The 21,283-nt window shown below is 33.7% G+C and overlaps 2 protein-coding genes across 3 annotated transcripts; one reads left to right on the top strand and one right to left on the bottom strand.

The window, feature by feature from the left end:
* Positions 1-1,605: 1,605 nt before the first annotated feature.
* LOC106151228 (ribosomal protein S6 kinase-related protein) lies at positions 1,606-14,233 on the bottom strand. 2 transcript variants are annotated; one of them, XM_087002171.1, is made up of 14 exons: positions 14,036-14,233; positions 12,199-12,414; positions 11,193-11,276; positions 7,622-7,690; positions 6,983-7,055; positions 6,577-6,687; positions 6,273-6,313; positions 6,021-6,048; positions 4,886-4,975; positions 4,441-4,529; positions 3,964-4,074; positions 3,646-3,747; positions 3,390-3,473; positions 1,606-2,838 (listed from the first exon to the last, which is right to left on the bottom strand). In XM_087002171.1, exons 1-14 carry the CDS (start codon positions 14,090-14,092, stop codon positions 2,800-2,802), a joined length of 1,194 nt encoding a protein of 397 aa, XP_086858297.1. In that variant the 5' UTR covers positions 14,093-14,233; the 3' UTR covers positions 1,606-2,799. The 2 variants fall into 2 exon arrangements, with proteins under 2 accessions (XP_086858297.1, XP_013379819.1); XM_013524365.2 differs by having other exon boundaries at positions 1,606-3,118; positions 14,036-14,232.
* A 115-nt stretch (positions 14,234-14,348) lies between these two features.
* On the top strand, positions 14,349-21,027 carry LOC106151229 (cytochrome c oxidase subunit 6A1, mitochondrial). The gene is made up of 3 exons (XM_013524366.2): positions 14,349-14,546; positions 19,689-19,840; positions 20,521-21,027. The coding sequence occupies exons 1-3, from the start codon at positions 14,381-14,383 to the stop codon at positions 20,617-20,619; spliced, it is 417 nt and encodes a 138-aa protein (XP_013379820.1). The 5' UTR covers positions 14,349-14,380; the 3' UTR covers positions 20,620-21,027.
* The last annotated feature ends 256 nt before the right edge of the window (positions 21,028-21,283 follow it).

Here is a 21,283-nt window from a genome sequence, read left to right as displayed (position 1 = left end):
TCAATCCTAAGAATCATTCTTGTAAGACTAGTTAAAAAATAGAAAGTAACACTTTACTTTGCATAATATTAATGGTGGCAGAGCACAAAGTAGGTTTTTTGTCAATTTTGATGCAACATTACATAATGATTAACTGTATAAATACCACCAATTTTAAAATATCTACTATTAAAAACATGGTCATTAAGAAAATTTGATCACCACTGGGCTTCATGCCCAAGGGAGCTCTAAGTCCCACATTGAAAATTGCAACATGTGAAAGATAAAAATTTTCACAAAAAACCTGTATGACTTCCAAACAATAAACTAATGAGACAATTTTACAACTGAAGCTGTATTTCAGTCCTATGTTTCTTTCCTGTAAGTGTGAGAAGAGCAAGTGACATGGTTTTCCTTTCACCGCCACTACGGAGGCAGTGCCCAGAATAGGGTTTTGTTCAATTTTGATGCAATATTACACAATGCTTAACAGCATAATAACCATAAATTTTTTAATAATGAAATAAAAGTATCATGGATATTCAGAAAATGTGACTAGCCCATAGCGTTCAGAGTCATACTTTGAAAATCCCAAAATGTAAACAATAGAAACTGTATTGAAAGAGTTTATTTCCATTTTCAACACCTTTTTTACATAAAACAAAATAATCAATTTACTGTCACTTTTATATGATCAATCAAAAAAATATGTTGTCAAAGCAAAAATATCAATAGAACAATTATAAATGTCCAACTTGCTCCATTCTGAGATTCTGAACATAGTGAATGGTTGAATCTGACAAACTGTAAAGATATGAGTTTTTTTTTCATTTTTGACACTTATTACACAATACACAATATCAGGTTTACCATCATTTTTATATAATCGACTAACAAGGTTGTTAAGATGCAGAAAATGTCAAAAGAACAACTTAAAATATCTAATTAGTTAAAAAATGAGACTGTTAACATGCCTGAGAATTAAATTTGAGGAAAAAACTCTTATATACAAAAAAAAAAAGGTATAACTTCACCAAACTTTAACTGATCAAGCTTATTTTCAAAACTTAATCTGTATTTCAGTAACACTGATCACAACTGTGAATTTCAAGACAATTGGGCAATCGATTTTCCTTAAAATGTGTTATAGGTGTTGCATAAATGCTGAAAAAAGTGAAAAAACAGCATAACTTCCCTAAAAATGGCCCGATCATGCTGATTTTCGAACTTGACTTGCGTATTATGAATATTTATCAGTTTTGTAAGTTTCAAGCCAAAAGGTAAAACAGTTTTTCAAATATTGTGTTGTCGGTGTTGCATAAATGCTGAAAAAAGTGATAAAACAGCATAAATTCCCTAAAAATGGCCCAATCATGCTGATTTTCGAACTTGACCTGCGTATTATGAATATTCATCAGTTCTGTAAGTTTCAAGCCAAAAGAAAAAACGGTTTTCCACTTATCGTGTTATCGGTAAAAGTGCATGGCGACGGCAACGACGGCAATGACAGCGACGACGGCGACGACAGACGCAGGTGATGGCTATATGTACAGACACATCTGTGTCTGTACATAAAAATGAACTGATCACCTATCACTTTCTTAGAAATATAACAAACTAAAGCAATATCATTTATATTCGCTTTATTTGCATTCTCATTTCACCTTTTGAGAAAGGAGATCCCCTTGGAATTCTTTTGAATCACAGAGATATAGAACGAATGTTCCTCAGTTTTTTAAGAGTGACAATGATAAATATAACTTTATTTTCACAACCTAGGTGAAAAGGAATGTATAATCAATTTGCCCGGCCATAAGATCTGAAAAATTTCTCATAAAAAATCTCTGAATGCAGTTTGTGTACTTGGACACTAAAATTCATGTTTGAAATAAAAAAGTACCCTATATAAATCCTGTATGTTGCCTTTAAAAGCTGCTCTGAAAAAAAAGTTATAAAAAGTCTTTCACTAGATGACATACTTCTTGTTGTTAAACTTTCCACCTCCACTTACACTTAAGTCTACCAGCAACTATTGCCATAAGTTGCAACATAGATTATGTATGAACTATTCTAACATTTATAACTAATGGCATTCTAAACTGTCTTGACATATCTAATATATGACATTTTTTCAGTACTGACAAAATTTAAGCAATCACCTTAAATATATGCGCAAACTATTTTGATTCAATGGTCATACTGACAATATTTTCCCAAAGTAAAAAAAAAAAAAAAAAAAACTTCTCTTAAAAACACCAGAAACTAGTAAATTGCTGATGTCAGAGTTTATGTCTAATACTCTTTTCACTTGGATTGCTGAATTGAATGGCTTTATTGATACATGTGTAAAAGTTTAATAAGATGCATTAAACATAAAATAGTAAATGATATCAATTAAAATACTCATTTACTGTGTAAATAAACAAGTTATATGATACCAGTACATGCAATGTACAGTCCACATAAAAAATTACAAAATTTAATTTTAAAGAATAAATAAAACTAACTTTAAAATAGTTTTAAAATGAAATCTTTTCATCAATTTATAAGAAAAATCTACATGATTGAGTGTATTTATAATTGGAAGAGAACATACTCCTTACTCTTGTCTTGCTACTATATACTAAGTATGATACATTTCACATGTATCCAGCACTGCCATTTCTAAGTAACATTCAATGGTGGCTACAGTGCAGGAAGTCAACTCATGTAGGTTAATCTAGTAGCATTAAAATGCAACATTTAGAACTTCCCCACCTTTGACTTATGTCAGTATTTTTTTCATGTCTGCTAGCCAACATTTTTTTCAACTGATTCATTTTAAATATACTGTTGCATAGTTTTAACTCTTCTCCTGGCCTAATGAATAAAAATGAATATGAATGAATGTTAATGTGACTGGGTAAAAAAAAAACAACAGAAGTCCAGAAATGTCCTCATAATCACATCCCTGTTTAATACCCCTGACCACTGTTCAATCAATATCAATGAAGCTGGATCAAATGAATGAACCAGAAAGAAAGCTGTTACTATTTGTATATAGAGCACAGTCTCTGGTTGTGAATAACATACACTGAAATTTTCACAAGAATGTGGGTTCCGCTTCTTGAATTTCACTGTTCCACTCAAAGTTGGGAAACTGTAAGAAGTTATTCTTTTGTAATGTTTGTTTTCACATTTGTCCAAAATTATAAAAAGATCACATATTGAGTAATGCAGGTATATAAGTTAAATATTTAAATTAAGTTATTATATTGTTGTTGTACTAACATCTACTTAAAAAAAAGTAAATTCAAAACCAGTTGCTGTTTAGTATTATTCTGTATGTTGAATTATTATTCTCTCACTCTTACACACACACACACACACACACACACACACACACACACACACACACACACACACCTTACCTCTACTTCTTCAATGGGAGGAAGAGGAGGGTTCACAATATTTTCATATTCTTTCCAGTCTGGGATATGATTACTTGGAACAAACTGAAAATAAAGCTCCATTATACTGCCAAGAACCAGATAGCTGATAACAAATTCACTCCAAAATTGGAAAATAAAGACTACCAATTCATCATTGTGCCAACTTTAAATCTTTTAAGTTAAAACTGCTAAAATATTTCCATCCTGTCAGGTTTCCCCTACATCAAATGCATACCTGCTTATCATAAACTTGCTCAAACTCCATGCCTTTGAAAAACGGCTCTTTTTGTAAAGTATCACAGTTTTGAGTTCTGACATCTTGGTCCATTGACAGGAGCTAAAAATGTGCCATAAAGTTAATTTTCTGAGTGTAAAAATGAAGAAAGACAAATATGAGCCATGTTGGCAACTGATTCTAGGCTTTATTCAATATTAGTCAATCAATACACATGTCAGTTAATATCAAAAGATCAAGCAAAAATCAAATTTGAGGTAGCCATATAACTAGGTTTGTCTAAAGAAGACCCACAAATATAATACAGTAACTGCTTACCCCTCTTAGTACATTTTTGGCATCAATACTGAAATTATCTGGAAAAGTGTGCCCCCACTTCATCAACAATGCTGACATTTCCTTATGGTCTTCAGCACCAGATACTGGAAACTACAAGTAGATTTACACTGACTGTGTTACAAATAATAGCCTTAAAGTTTGTAGTAATCAATAATGATTGAACACTACCTTAATGTCTAAAACTGAGTTACGATGGTGATAATGTGAATAGTAACATAAAAACTGACTAAGTACACTACATACATCATCATGCTATTATTAAAGCAAATGTGCCTTTATACTTCAGGATGACTATCAACAACCAGACCGTAATACATTGTCACTTATGTCCACAGAAATAAGACTTTATCACAATGTATGTCTGCACTTTATCTCTATGAAATATACCACAAAATGTGACTTTTAGAAGACTAATGGGATTATCAATGAAATCTCTGCAACCACCAGTGTACATACATTGCCATCCAGCATAGCATACATCATAATGCCAAGTGTCCACCAGTCTGCAGCATGGGTATAGGGTCGCATCCGTAGCACCTCAGGGGCTGAAGCAGTGAAATGACGAAGAAAATATCACTATTACACTAATTTCAGAGATATTAGCACCCATGATTATCCCTTCTTTATTTCAAAATTGTCAATATCATTATAAACATTTTTGTTATTAAAATTATTTCTTTCTATGACCCCCCCCCCCCCCCCCCCCCACAATGCATTTAGGAGCAGTTCTATCAAACTGGTGGTGGATCTGAAATCCAGGATGGTTGTAAAATCTGTAGTGAAAAATCTATTTACATGAGACAAAAAGTCTGCTCAAAATATAAAATCAATTAATTAAAACAATACATTACCTTCTATGTAAAAAACTTTAAATGGAAAAAATGACACTTAAGTAATTTACCCATATATTGCAAAGTCCCACATATTGTTCTGGTTCTCTGGCCTCTCTGCAGCCATTTAGCCAGTCCAAAGTCTGTAACTTTGGCATGACCTACATACAAACAAACAAATAAACAAGGAAGCAAACATAAAGCAGAAAATAATAATGATGGTACACAAAGTAGATTTTTGCCAGTTTTGATGCAATGTAACATAATGCTTAATAGCATAATCACTACAGATTTTCAATTATGCATTTCTTATAACAAGGGCATTCAGAAAATGCTATTTGCATAGGGCTTTAGGCCCACGTGATTTCAAAGTTATACATTGACAATGGCAATACATCAAAAATGAAAATGTCACAAAATACTGCATTACTTCAAAATAAATAAATAAATAAAATAAAATAAATAAATTAAGAAATACAATTGGGTTTGTTTAAAAACTCAAGCTGTACTAAGGTCCTAAGAATCACTTTTGACTGACAATAACAACTAATGGTGTTTAAGGGAATGGTGACTGCAACAGATGACGGTAATGGTTATTTGTACAGACACACTAAATCAAGCTATAACCTAACCGGATTCGAAATGCATAAACCCCTCGCCAACCTTTCAAATCAATTTTCAATGAGGGTACCAAAAATGTCAGCCAATTGCTTCCATGACAAATGCTTTCAGAGATATGGCCTCTGTACTGGAAACACCTTTGAAGTCATGACGTCAAAAGTCATTAAGTGAATGATCTATAGCTTATATTTGTGGGTAGTGTGAGTCAGCCATATTGGCCAATGATGAGAGATTTTGGTTTTTAAATTTTTTCCAGTTGTCATCGATGAATGGATTGATGTCAAAAGAGTCTGGTGTGAAGAAAATACTATCATAAGCTTCTTTCCATAGCGATAGCTTAACATGTAGCCCCTGGTCAATAGACATAAAAACATACAAAGAAACAAACTAAGTGCTATATATACTATACTTAAGCAATACAGTTGAAAAAGGATGGTACAAAGAACATGAGTGACAGGACTTATTTTTCTTGCACACACACACACACACACACAACTATCCCTTTGCTAATCACTATGCATTCAACAGAATATTGTGAGTGTCTGTAGATTAATTTTTTATACCACGATATAATTCTGCACCTACCTAATTCATCTAACAGTATATTTTCCATCTGAAAATAAAATAAAATACCAATAATCGTGCATTTCCATATTTGCTTTTTCACCACCAGAAAATGGTGAAAAGACTAGCATTGCATCAAATATCAGTACATACATTAAATATATACAAATACATAATCAGTCATTTTCTTTTTTTAATAAACCATTCATTCAGTTTATTTTGACTATGAATATGACTTACTCGTATTTATTTATTATGTGGAGATAGCCCTACCTTTAAGTCTCTGTAAATAACACCTGCATTATTTAGAAAATCTGGAATAAAGAACAACATAACTAAATTAACCCAAATGCTTCACAACTCTGCTATATGTCGAGCTGTCACAAACAACTAGCATTGAAGGAAGTACAGGAAGAGGTAGCAAGATCACACCAAGGAACATCAGCAATGCAACTAACTGATACTTATCAGTCAGCAGATGTGCGAATGTGCATATGCATATGCATACACACATCCATGCCTGCCTGCTTCACACAAAATCTAAGATGTCTTTACACAAGGCTAAATAGACACTTACCAATAGCCAGTGCTATTTCAGCTACATAAATTTTAATGAGATCTTCAGAAAAGTGGTTTCCCATATGTTTCCAAAGGGAGAATAAGTCCCCATGGGATGCAAAATCCATCACTAAAATAGAATTAAATATCATGACTTGTTTATAATGAATTGCAAGTAATAAGAAATCTTCATTTATACACTAATAAAAGTCTTCAGTGTGTGTGTGTGTTTGTTTGTGTGTATGCATGTGCGATTTAAATTTATCACTGCTCTCTGATAACTGGCCATGCAGCTGATTTTTGGTCTTCCTCTTAACCTTTTTTGTCATTTCTTCAAATGACAAACCTATTTGAAAGCAAAATGGATATCAGCATTATAGAACGGTGAGACTGGCAATAATCCTCACCCACTTTTCTTTTCTCACCTATGTATACATTCTTTTTATTTTGCCAGAAATAATGCACCTTGACTAGGAAAGGATGATGTCCAAGTCTATTCTGTAATAATGAAAACATAATATGATATACATATATGATACATTGTCTTTGAAAAATAAGTCTGGCAAATTTGAGTGGTTTAAAAGAGGGATCAATATATTATTAGTGCCTATAATTGGCAAAGCAGCTTTTTCTCAACTTTTTATATAAAATACTTACCTCAATATAAGTGCAATAAAAATTAACGCTTTAGAGTAAACACTCTTGTTGTTTCAACTTCACTGCTTTGTAAATTGTTGTGAGATAGTGACCCATTTCCAACATAACTCTGTAACTATCATAATCATAAAAATTGGTATGGTTGATGACTAGGGCATGAACTATAATGATGAAGTTATAGAATCATAAAATCTTGGTTTTTTTTTTTTGAGTCTTTGTGAACACTAATGTTATGCTTTTTAGTTTGGAGCGGGGGAACTCAATTTCTCTTACCTTATTATGTTGTGTGGCCTATCCAGTAAAGCACTAAAAATGATTTGAAATTTTTTCTATTTTCTGCACAGACGTAAGATAATAACTATTTACAAAATTGGATAAACACATGAGCAAAAATCATGAAAGCTTACTTGTATTGTAACTTCATCTTTGGTTTGCTGAACATCTCCATCAACCATAATTTTACCTTTATTCAAAACCTGAAAAAAAAAAACACACACACAATGAATGACAGGGCACTTAAATGTTTAATTAAAATGCAAACAAGCTTACAAAACTATCTGAGACAAATTAATAGATACTATTCAGAAACAAGGCAGCAAAGCTGTCAAATGTACAGACAAAAAACAGAAAATAAAGATGCAAAATAGGTCATTTTGTCAATTTTGATGCAATAATAAATAATGCTTATAATAACACAGTCAGTTAACACTGATTTTTAATCATGCACAACAGGTAACATGGTCAATAACAGGAGCAGATCCAGAGATATTTTCTGACAGTATTCCAAAGTATCTTTGTTGATCCATCCTCCACTTTTGATGGTCTTCCAACAGAAAAAAATTGATACCAGTCAATGTAAACTTTAAAATCTGACCGTCATCTGAAAGACCCAGAAGACGGCCTCAATCCACCCCTGCAATAAGATTACAGTTTCTGGACCATGAGAGTTCAAATTCACATAATGAAAATCCCAATATTTGAAAAATGTTGACAGTGCATAAAATAATATTACATATTGTTTAAAGACATAAAAACCTATGCAACTGCTTATGTGGAAATACAGAAAATCTGAAGAGCTTCAGGTGGATGGGAGTTGAAAATGCCAGTGTTTAGAAAAAAATTAAAAAGAAAACACAACAAAAAAAAAATTCCAATAAAGCTGCTATTCAAACTTTTAATCTTGCTGTATTAACATGATATGAATAATCCCAATGTGTTTAAGGATAATAAGACACTGTTATTCATCTATAGCATTAATGTTGGCATTACACAAATTTTTTTTCTTCTGTAAACTTATTTGCAATATTAAACAACATTTACCTGCATAATTATCACCAATTCCTAATTATGTGACACAGTTAAGAGAGCTTAACCTATAGGACTTGAATGGGAAATCTCAACGTGTGTTTAATGTAATCTTATTTAATGGGCACTTGAAAATTAATTAGGCAAGTAATTTTATAGCTCTGAATATAGCTAGTGATTATCCCAAGGGACAATTACCACCATCCATAAACAGTAGCCCCATATAGCACTCTATAGAGCTGCATTGCTTCCAAAACAGAAAACAATCACACTGATTTCCAACACAAGCTACACTTCAGTCCTATGAAACTTTTCAGTTAGTTAGAATATCATAAGTAAAATGGTTTTTCCTTAATGGTCATCCCAGCAGCGATGTCCAAAAAAGGTTTTTTTCATCTATTATGCAATTTAACATAATGCATAACAGCACAATGGCCATCAATTTTTAATAATAAAGTAAATGTATCATAGCTATTCAAAAGATGTGACTAGCAATGGTATTCAAGCCAATGGAAGTTCAAAGACTAAGTCACACCTTGAAAATGTCCATATGTGAAAATTTTAATTGTAACAAAAAACTATATAATTTCCAAGAAAGTTAACCGATATAACAGGTTTTCCAACTGAAGCTATAATTTAGTGCTATGCTACATTTCTGTAAGTTTGAGAAGAGTAAGTGACTTGGTTTTCCTTTAATGGTCACTATGGAGGCATTGTCTAAAATGGGGTTGTCTTCAATTTTGATGCAATATTACATAATGCTTAACAGCATAATGACCATCAGTTTTTAATAATAAAATAAAAGTATCAAGGATATTCAGAAAATTTGATATGGAAAGGTCTTCAGGGCCATGGAGGTTCAGAGTCACAACTTCAAAATGCCAAAATGTAAGCAAGAAATAACTGTACTGAAATGAATTTCTTTCCATATTCAACACTTTTTTTACATATATCAAAATAATCAATTTACTGTCGTTTTTAAATGATCAACTAAGAAAGTTGTTGACATAGGAAAAATATCAATAGAACAATTTTAAATGTCCAATTTGTTCCATTCTGAGATTCTGAACATGGTGAATGATTGAATCTGACAAACTGTAAAGATCTGAGTTTATTTCCATTTTTGACACTTTATTACACAATGCACAATAACAGGTTTACCATCATTTTTATATAATCAACTAACAATATTGTTAAGATGCAGAAAATGTCAAAAGAACACCTTTACATTACTAATTAGTTCACAAATGAGATTGTTAACATGCCTAAGAATTAAATCCAAGGAAAATAGACTTATATACAAAAAAAGGCACAATTTCACCAAAACTGAACCGATCAAGCTTATTTTCGAACCTCATCTGTATTTTAGTAAATCTGATTACCCCTGTGAATTTCAAGCTGATTGGCTAATTGATTTCCCTTGAAATGTGTTATCGGTGTTGCACATATGCTGAAATAGTGAAAAAACAGCATAACTTCCATAAAAATGGCCCGATCAGGCTGATTTTCGAACTTGACCTGCGTATTATGAATATTCATCATTCAAAAAGTAAAATGATTTTTTACTTATCGTGTTATCGGTGTTGCATTTATGTTGAAAAAAATGAAAAAATAGCACAACTTCCACAAATATGGCCCGATCATGCTGATTTTCGAACTTGACCTGCGTATTAAGAATATTCATCAGTTTTGTAAGTTTCAAGCCAAAAATTAAAATGGTTTTCCACTTATCGTGTTATCGGTGCTGCATATATGCTGAAAAATGTGAAAAAACAGCATAACTTCCCTACAAGTGACCCGATCATGCTGATTTTCGAACTTGACCTGCATATTATAAATATTTATCAATTCTGTAAGTTTCAAGCTGAAATGAAAAACAGTTTTCCACTTATCGTGTTATCGGTAAAAGTGCACGGCGACGACAGCGACGACAGACGCAGGTGATGGCTATATGTACAGACACATCTGTGTCTGTACATAAGAAAGGCAATTTTTATTGCTTGTTTAAAAGGTTTCTGGCCCATAATTTGAAAATGTCTCCAAGTCTTATTTCTATCCTGTAATGCTTCATAGCTTTCTAGATTCAGACCTTGAAAATTATAAAAACCCCTAAGATATATGTTCTTGTAAAGCATGCCAAATGCTGTTTGTTCTCTCTGAGCCTTAGATTGCATTCAGGTTCACATATCATACAACCTGGGTCTGTCCTACTCTGCTGGGGATTCTCGCTGAAGTGCAATCAGTGGAATCAGCTGTCACGCTTCCTCGGGCAGCTATGGGGATAATTAACTATCATATACCGATTTCACTTGAGAGAGAATCCTCCCGTACAGTTGGATCAACCCAGATAGTATCAGGGCGAGATCCAGGATTATTTGAAGGCGGAAAGGACAGGGCACGGACGCAAAACTGACCCAGCCCCCCCCCCCCCCCCCCCCCCCCCTGCATTTTTGTAAATCTCAGAACAATTATATGTATTGCAGGTAACATTTTTGTAAATCTCAGAACAATTATAGATAAATCTGTTTGTTTCACAAATGATATAAACATGCTTTTTTCAATATAAATCATGACGTTATATTATGCTCTTTCAAGTATGCATATTTTTTATAATAAGGACCAACTTTAGAATACAAAACACATTATACAATGCAGAAACTTAGACATATGTACCTTCATGGCATAAATCTTCTTGTCTTCAAAAAGGCGGACTCTGAGGACATTTCCAAATGCTCCCCTTCCTAAAACATCTAGAATCTAAAAATGAAGTGCATTACTTTAAATGTGTAATTCAATTGCATTAAATATTTAAAACAAGGCACAAAAGCTAATAACTGTAAAGACATAAAAAAGAAAATGAGTTTTTTTTTCACATAAAAAAGTTAAGTTCTGTATACAGCCACAATTTCTACATCAAACTTATACCTTTTATATCACATCAATGTTGTTCAAATTATGTGGTAAACAGTATATGAGGCAGCAAAGTTGGCACACAGAAAGATATATACATGGCATAATTGATTGGGCAGTGATATTAAAACAGACTAATAGACTTTTACCATAAAAGTACAAAACTTTTTTTTTGTTTTTTGGGAGGGGGTGGGAGTGATCAATATTGATGCAATATTTTATAACCTTAATAGCCTAATCACTACCAATTTTTAATCATGAACTACTGTTACAGTGGACAGTTAAAAAATGCAACTGGTACAGGGCTTTATACACATGTGAATTCAAATACTCTTAAAAATGCCAATATTTGAAAATTTTAAACATTTCTCAAAATATAATCCAATTGAGCTGGTTTTCTAAATTATGGCCAACTGTTTTTTTTTGTCCTGTGAACTAATTCTGAGACTACATAACACTGTTTTCCTATAATCTGTTTATTATGAAATATGCTGACAGCAGGGCTTTTCCCAGAATTGTCGGTAAAGGCTGTCCAAAATGACCACCTGTAATTTCCTACAAAATTTCAGGGAATCCAAGTATGCTTAAAGCCGTCATATTTCCAAAAAATCCATAAGCCCTCCAGCTGTCTTTGAAAATATAGGCCACATTGTGATGCCAGCAGTCGTCCGGCTGGACAGTTTACTGGGGAAAACCCTTGGTTGACAGTAATTGGTAATATTGCAATGTTCTAGCCCACCAATGGTACCATACAGACATTGAAACTCACCTGGAAATCATTTTCATCAACATCTCCTTTAACAGGAAATTCTGGGAGAAACAGAGCTTCCACTAGTGGGACAGGCCATGTATCTTTCATTGGTTCATTATGATCAGCTAATTCATCTGATAACTGTATCCGAGTACGTTTCCGGATTGATGAACGGCTTGGGAACAAGCGATTGAATGAATCAAAACTACGGTTTAGTGCATCTCTAGGGAATGGCTGAAAAAATGTTAGTGATATTAAAAAATTTAGTAAAGACATTGAGATTATAAAACTACACAGCAAGGCTGACAAATATACAGACACCATACAGGAAACAAGGTGATAAAACTGTCAAATGTTCAGACATTAAACAGAAGAAAGTGCACAAAATAATGTTTTTACCAATTTTGATGCACATAATGCTTTAAAATAGCATAATCACTCTGACAATATGTACTACAGGTATTAGGTAACATGGACATTGAAAAACTAGCAAGTGATTTGATTCCATGTGATATAAAAGCCACTGAAACTGAAAATATTATATGAAAAATGAAAATTTCACACATAAAAAAAACAGATTAATTACTGTAAATGTAAACCGATCATGCCGATTTTCAAAAGCAACCTGCCTCTTAACCAAACAAAGCGACTCAGTAAATTTAAAGTAAAACAAAATACAGTTTGACAGTTATAGGGAGAGCATCACCAAAATTGTGCAAAAAAAAAAAAAAAAAACAGAATACTTAAACTTGCCCTTCAAGAAATGGATAAAAAATAGCTCTTTTTCAAATTTGAATGGGCACTGTAGAAAAACGTATGATAGCTAAAGCTCTCAAATTATGCACATAGATGCGATACCATGTGAAGAATAATTATTGTAAATTTCAATCCAAGCGGTTGCATATATTTTGAGATAGAACGCTTTAAATGTGCAGCAAACCATAACATTAAATCCCTTCAAGATCTCGACGAAAACCGGAAGTGCATCGTGACGCCACTTACTTGTACTTGGAAAGCTGCTGGGTGATTTTCCGCCTTGTCAGTATAAACAAGTGTACTGAATGCATTGCAAGCAAGCATGTGAATGCCGCATACGATACTTTGTATAAGACACTTCATTTTACTTGACAACACTGTGTTTACCATGGGCATGATAAGAAAATCAATGCAAAAAAACACGTACTTCCGGTTTTCGTTGACTTCTTGAAGGCGTCGATTTCTTGAAGGGCGATATAATGGACTGCACTGCTATTTTCTTACACAACATGTTTTATGTTTAATTGTAATAATATATCTACTAAAATAAAATTAGTAACATTAATATCATGGTCACCTTGAGGATCAGAGAGTACCTTTAGATGTTTTTGATGAAACTCTAGGCCAATCTGGCTGCCATTTTGAAAATTGTCATTTTACCAACCTAAATAACTGTTGCAGAAAAAAGTGATTGCCATATTTGTATTCAGCATCATGCTCAGTTCACAAATATAAACCCCAGACTTGTTAATTAATTTTAATGGAGTCATTTGCTTATGCACTTGACTCGTTTTATGGCCTTACATGTAATTATAGTGGACGTGTGCCATTTGAATTTATAATTAAAATTAGTATGCACTGTCGAATAGTGCAGCATTGCATCCACCCTTCTTTGAGCGACTTTATGTATAGCTGACACGAACCATGGAGTTGCAGATTGCGTTTCGCGCTTTATAAAGAGTTGTTATTACATAAGTATAAAAAGATTTGTTTACAATCAGTTATGAGATTTTCCCTACTAGCACTAATAGTATTCTACTAGACTACTGGTAGAATATAGATCTACTAGTAATGGTAAAATATCAGGAAAATATTTTACCGTGAAATGGAGATCATCCGCGTCTCCATTCAACTTGTCCTGTCGGTTGCCCATCATAAAGAATCATTTTAGCTTCTCCTCAATCACTTTTTGCAGCATTACCATGATTTAATAACATCGAAACATTTTATCAATCAAAGGCGCTAGCGGAAGGAAGCTTAACTTTGAGTTATTCAGAGAAGTAAGTATAATCGTATGGCGATTGGTTTATATATCTACCAATTAAAAAGTATGTTTCCAAATTTAAGCCTCGTTTGAGGTATACATCCTTATCAATTTCTGGCGATATGAAATGTATAATTATACCAAACCGAGACTAATGCTCTCACTGAGAGAAAAAAGCAAATGGCGTCAAGGCTTCTGTTGACGAGATGCGCACAGTTGCGCCAGTTCCAGGGTCGTCCTCAGTATCCGGCACTGCTTCAGATCACTAAAACTCATAAGCGTGAGTCACATGGTGACAGCAAACATGGACATAAAACTTGGAGAGATGACCCGGAGGAATTAGCAGGTAATTAGTTATTTATATTATTACAACGTTTCAAACTTTAAAGATCATCACACGGCAGATACTGCCGAATGCGATTCGATCTGTCTTTTATGAAAACTGATTTAATAAATTGTACTGGAATTGCAGATATCATTAAGTGTCGATTATTAGTGTTATGAATGTCAGTTATATCATCATAATTTAAATAAACCCGATAGTTGACCTTATCTCTAATCCTGTCACGTAGGCCCCATTAACCTGCGTCTGTAGTCGATGTCGCTTTTTTGGGACTCTCACTCTTACATAAACACAAAAAAGGAATTACACTTTATTCTCAAAACTACTAGTACATACATTTTGCACATGATGTAGAGATAGAATGCCAAAACTAGTCTCATCAAGTTACTCTGAAGTGCCAAATAAGGGTCCTACTAAACATAGAAATGGATAGAAATGGATAGAAATGGACAGAAATGGACCGATATAGACCTCTAGGTAGGCATAGCAAACCTCTCTAGGGTTGTATTTGAGTTCTACATAGTAAAAATAAACTTACTTCTGCACCAGAAAGAAGTTTTATTGAATTTTCTGCCAAGACACCAGCGGAGGTTGAAATCAGGTCAAAGTCGCCATTTGTATGTATTCATAACATTTTCAAAATAATTTCATTAAAAACCTTTAATTGAACTTCAAAATTCTATTTCAAATACTCGCTTTATTGAACTAATTCCGTTTTAATTATTTTATTTGAGTCTTTGCTGTGCTTGTGAAAGTTGTTTAGTGGAGCAACCAGTGCTCCCAAGCACAGCCTCGTTGTGGAATCCACCTTGAAAATGGCGACCTTGACCTGATTTCAACCTCTACTGGTGTCACGGCAGAAAAGTCAATAAAACTTCTTTCTGGTGCAGAAGTAAGTTTATTTTTACTATGTACAATTCAAATACAATCCAAGAGAGGTTTGCTATGCCTACCTAGAGGTCTATATCGGTCCATTTCTGTCCATTTCTATCCATTTCTACCCATTTCTATCCATTTCTATGTTTAGTAGGACCGCCGAATAAGAGTGCCTACTGGAATAACAGTGCCCCCCGGAAAACTTTCCAAAATTAATACCAGGGCCTAGCGGAATAACTGTGCCCCCTGGAAAAATTCCTGATATTTAATAACAGTGCCTAGCGGAATAACTGTGCCCCCTGGAAAAATTTTCGATATAATAATTTCAAAGAATAATTGCAATGGCAATTACAAATTATATTCCAATCTGGAAAAATTATGTTTTGACTATTAAACATAACAAAAACATAATATCTAAACAAATTTACCTTTCATTCTATATACATACTTTAACATATTTTAACCATTTAGAGTAATCTCTGTCACCATGCTCCCCCGGAAAATTTTTTAAATCGAGGTGCAATTTGGTGCATTTTACGGTATTAAGGACTGATTTTTTAAAAAATTTTATGTGGCACTGAATTGTCTTGTTTTAGATGTTTTGAGGAACAAATTCAGTACTGACATAACAAAGGTTTAGACAAAATTTATTTTCCAGTCTGTGCATTCACTCAGTTTAGTCCTTTACAGTTTACAGATATCTCACAGTCATCTTTGGCATACTTTACTCTTCTGTTGGGGTGCCTCAAATAAAAGGAGCACACCAACTGTCCAAAATCTGTTTCTTCAGGGTTTGTGCCAAAACCTGAAATTTTGAGAGGTGATCCTTCTCCAGCCTGTTTCTCAGAGCAGTCCTCACCTGAAAAACCAAAACACATATGAGAATAAATCAAGAAGCATTAGAAATAGCATCCTGTGTCAATCTTGAAGTTTAAGGTTCAGCAGCAACAGTTCCTATAATGCTAATTAAAACTTTCAAAAATTATAGAACATACTCTTTGAAAAAAAAAAAGTTAACTACTTTAATACTTAAATACTTACAAGAAACAAAAAAAGGGGCTTACTACATTGAATTATTATTGTTATTACTATTATTATAATTTTTTTTTTTTCTTTTTTTGGATTGACCAAAAAGTTGAAAATATGTTGTTCTTACCATTTTTCACCTTGCTGAAAATAACTGGTCAATTGACTTTGCGTGTGGGAGTGCTTCATCCTTAATTAAAATGTTCTCTCCTGTCGTTCAGAGCAAAGCGACTCCTGCTGCTAGTTACACGTAGTTTGAGATGTAATTTATAATCAACAACTTCAAACACCATGAAATGAATTCTTCAGAATTCTTCGTTTGTTCATTTATGTGGTTCTATTCAGTCATGGAAATTCATATTCAATGCATGGGTTTCCACGCGAAATACTGACGTGACCCAGTTTTACAACGCTACTGCTTTCACAAAATTAACCAGTAAATCAATAGAAAATCTTCTCCAAGTTTATAAAATCAATGAAGTGCACTTTATTTGCTGCATTTTTATGAGTGAATATATGTAAACTATAAAAACACACAACAGGCGGTCTGAATTTTGGAACATGACGAAGTGACAGAGAATGTGTATTTGTGACACGTGACTAAATGTTGTCGAGAGCAGTTGCCTCGTTTCGCTCTGTCTCGTATACTTCAAATAAGGCACAGAACTGCAAAAACGAGGCACTCACATGGAGATAATAACTGCTTGTTATTTTTAAGCATGCGCATGCGTATTTCCATTACTACTAAATCAAGTGCTCAGAAGCATGCAGGGATTACGTACAGTATGTGAACAGAATGCCATATTTGCTAAGAAATAAATATAATTTTCAGTTAGCATGACTGAAAATATATTTTGTTGTTCCATTCAGCCCAGCGAGGCGGCGCTTTTGACAAATTTGAGCGAGGCGCTTGCAAATTTGAGCGCTCTTTAAATGCAGGGGAAACTGACTTTTATTTAAGCAAAAAAAAAGTTCGAGTGTAGTGCTTGCGACAGGTCATTTATAAAAATTAACTTGTCCAATGAAACGATTATCAACATTTCCGAAACGATCAACAATATTTCCAACTGGCACAGTGAGTGCCAATTAACTGTGCCTTGTGGAAAATTATTAATCGTGCCAGGTAAAATAAGATTGTGCCGGGTGGAAAATTTCCAGAAAACAAATAAACATGCTGGCACGTTTATTTGGTACTTCAGAGAATTTCTGGAGTTATTTAAGGGTCCTTTATAAGAGACCATTCTCACAGATATTTAGATCAATCTATCCCCCTAGGGAGTCTCATTATATTGCTGTCAACTTGGCCGGCTTAAATGTCGGTCACGCCTAGTAAAGCAGTTACGGGGTAATTATCTTTTCCCTAGCTGATTCAGTAGGCGTGACAGACATTTTAGCCTCTTGAGCTGGCAGCAATTTAGCATGAACCCCCAGGGAGTTAGGATTGATCAAAATCTGTGGGAATGCAGTCTAAGGGTGTATGTATTTCCAGAGATTTAGATGGACCTAACTCTCTGGGGGTTCACGCTAAATTGCAGTCAGCCAAGCGCGCACCATAGTTAATTACCCCCTTACAGCTTTTAGTAGGCGGGACAGACGCTTAAGCTTTGTTAAAATGTAAAAAATGTAAAAGTAGTTAAAATGTAAAATACATCCAAATCAGCAGAGAAGAGCCAACTGTTTCTGTTGAAATTGAATAGAAAGTCATGTACTGGCACTCTTACTGTGACCTTGCATTTAACCGTTGACCTACTTTTCATCATGACCTGTACTTTTCAAATTAACCCACCCTTATATCTCCATAACTGGCAGAGATATTCCCATAAATACTAATGCATTTGAATAGGAAGTTATAAATAAATTGGCAGTTTTACTGTGACCTTGAAATGACCTTTGACCTCCTTGACAATTGCACTTTGCATATTCTCCAATACTGCTTGATTTTAACTTCAAATTATAAATGCATCTGTTTTGTGAAAATTATGGCAATTAAATGTTTATTTTATGTTTGGGGGTGGCTGGCTCATGTCTTAGTTAAACTAACTCTTATCAAAATAACACGATCTAGGTCTGGGCCCCCTGGGGACGTGTGTTTTGACAGCGCCCCCGGTTCAAAGCTTTGAGATTGCTTTTGGGACGTTAGAGTTTACATTGAAGTATAAAAGTCCCTTTGATGCGTTATCACGTGTCAGTGAAAAGATGAAAATGGTGATAGAGCGTGTCTGTCTTAAAATTCTGATTCAAATTATATTAGATAACTATTTATTGCCGTATTCAAAATTATCGGCTGTTGTTTCACTTCAATATGATGTGAGAGAGGTGTCTCGCCTCTGTATGTGTTTGACCTGAAGGGCCGATTGTATGAGATACATACAGTGCGGCAGGGGAAACGACAAGGGGGGTTGGACTGGTTGCAGAAAGCGCTTTTCGGTCAACAAGAGATTTTCATCAGCTGCAGAGTCCTAAAAAAAGTGCGGGGGGGGGGGGGGAGAGGGGTAGTCAGTACTGTGTTAAACGCTCTGGTTATCACAGGATGGAGTGTTAGTCCAGGTGTTGTAGGTCTTTCTTCGCAAAGGTGTCTCGCCTTTGTGTGTATCTGCTTATGCAGAATTAGGTGCACAAATGTGCAAGGACGTCTTGGGACTTGTGCACAGCTAGTGTATAAAAAAAAATTGGATGAGTCCCAACAAGATGTCTATGGGCACAGGTAGGCCCCATAGATTGCCTTTTCTCAATATATTTAATTTGACATAATTTTTAAATCATATAACTGCCCACAAAAGCTACTGGTTTTAAATACAACTGAACGGACATTGTTTACAATGCCCTTCTCAGGCAAAAAAGCATCCCTCTTCACTTGTGTAATGTATAGTGAAGAGGGTTATGAAAATGATTGTAGGTGGGGAAAATAAATAGATGGAAATTAAGAACTGTCATCTATTATTTTAATCTCACGTAATGTTAGCAAATATTGTACATAGAAAAATGAGATTTAAAAAGGAGGATAAACCTGCTTGAAACGTGTTAAGTGAAAGTTACGGGTTATCTTGCATGACATATCGGGTAAAATGCAGTACTTCCGGTAAGATGGACGTTTAAGCAGATGCCCCAAACAATCAGACATTTTCAAAGGTTTTTATTGTAGTATTTTGATCAACTCGACCAAAATGACATTTCTTTGAAATTAAGTAATTAATCTTGGTCAAATTGTTTGGCATACTAACGTATTTCTTTCTTATTTTATAGAAGAAAATCAGCAAGCAATGTGGAAGTGGGTGCTATATTGGAGTCCATTTTATATCGTAACGGTATACATTGGTTTCATGAGAAATGAAGAAGAACATCATGAGAAAAGACAACCTTATCGACCTTACGCAGCTACATGCATAAGAAAAAAAGTAAGTATATTTATTACAGTATTTCTTAGGTGCATTGCAAAATGCCTTCAAACCATTGTTAGTTACAGAATCGTGTCAATTAGAATGAGCTAGTGGTGTGTTGTGTTATTTGAGGACCTTTTTTTGCTTTCACCTGGTGAAAAAATGTTAATGGCAATTTATATCTTTATGTAAGTATAGAAAAAAATTTGCATATGAATAGAGCATTTGTCATAGGCTAGGCCTACTAAGGTTCTTTTATTTAAAAATTTCATGTGTTTTTAATCGCTATTTGTAAGAATTTTTTCCCAGTGTGTGAATGTTTGGAAGGGGTCTTTGTCTCTCATTGTGTTGTAAATGTCCTGTATTATTTTTCGTGAAAAAAAAAAATTGTATATATATATATATATATATATATATATATATATATATATCTTAATGCAAGATTCTTATTTTTTCCTTTTTTTGGAGATATTCCTTTTTTCCAATTTAATTCGAGTTAAATCGATCTACTTATTATGATAGTTTCATTGTGAAGTCTCCCAAAATCCTCAATTATTTGCATTTTTCTTGGCAGATCAATATTATTTTGACATTTATACAAATATGTGTATGATTGAAAGGATGATGAGCCATTTGCTGTTAAGGAACTTGCTTAAGTTAGTATATTTACAATTTCTTCATCTTTTTTTTTTTTCCAGCCCTTGAGGTTTTGGGATGGTGACCACTCTTTGTTTTTCAGTCCTCAACGCAACTGGACATCCAAAGGTTATGATGAAGAACAACATCTCCATCATTAAGAAGAAAAAAACATCAATATTTCATCATGACTTGTTTGATGTTTTCCATTTTATTTCAATAGCCAGTTATGCATATTGACAATTTGTTTGGTCTAAATGAAGAACTTGAATGACATTATTTAATGGATGTTGATAGTGATTTCATGAAAGATTCTACCTATTATTGTACTTTTTCTTCATCCAACAGTTTCTATCTGCGTACACAAGGGAATCTTACAAAACCAGCCAGAGAGGGATTTACTAGTATCTACATGTAAATTTTCACTGTCTCATCTTTACCCCTATGACGATTTTGTTTGGAATGATTACTTATCACAAACCCCTTTACACTTTTAAGATTCTTCATGGATATTTTGATGTGACGTGTTTTGACTATGTGTAGTGAATAAAGGAATTCAATTAAACAAAGGGCTTTTTTCACTCTAACAAATAACAATAACATACCATAGGAATAAAAAGAGAAGTATGGAACATTTCATGACTCATTTGATATTGAAGAATTTAACAGGATTTGATACCTAATGAAACAAAACATTGCAGAATGTGTACACAGACATTGAACAAACAGATTTTTTTAAATGGATTCCATGATATCTATACAATAATTTTACAAAATCTAAAAATAAAAAAATTTTAAAAAAATAAAAAAGACTAGAAAAGCACT

Source organism: Lingula anatina, chromosome 1, assembly GCF_051362555.1.
Source record: "Lingula anatina isolate TDL-2025a chromosome 1, LinAna3.0, whole genome shotgun sequence".
NCBI classification, from domain to species: Eukaryota; Metazoa; Brachiopoda; class Lingulata; order Lingulida; family Lingulidae; genus Lingula; species Lingula anatina.
This window is presented reverse-complemented; position numbering and strand designations above follow the sequence as displayed.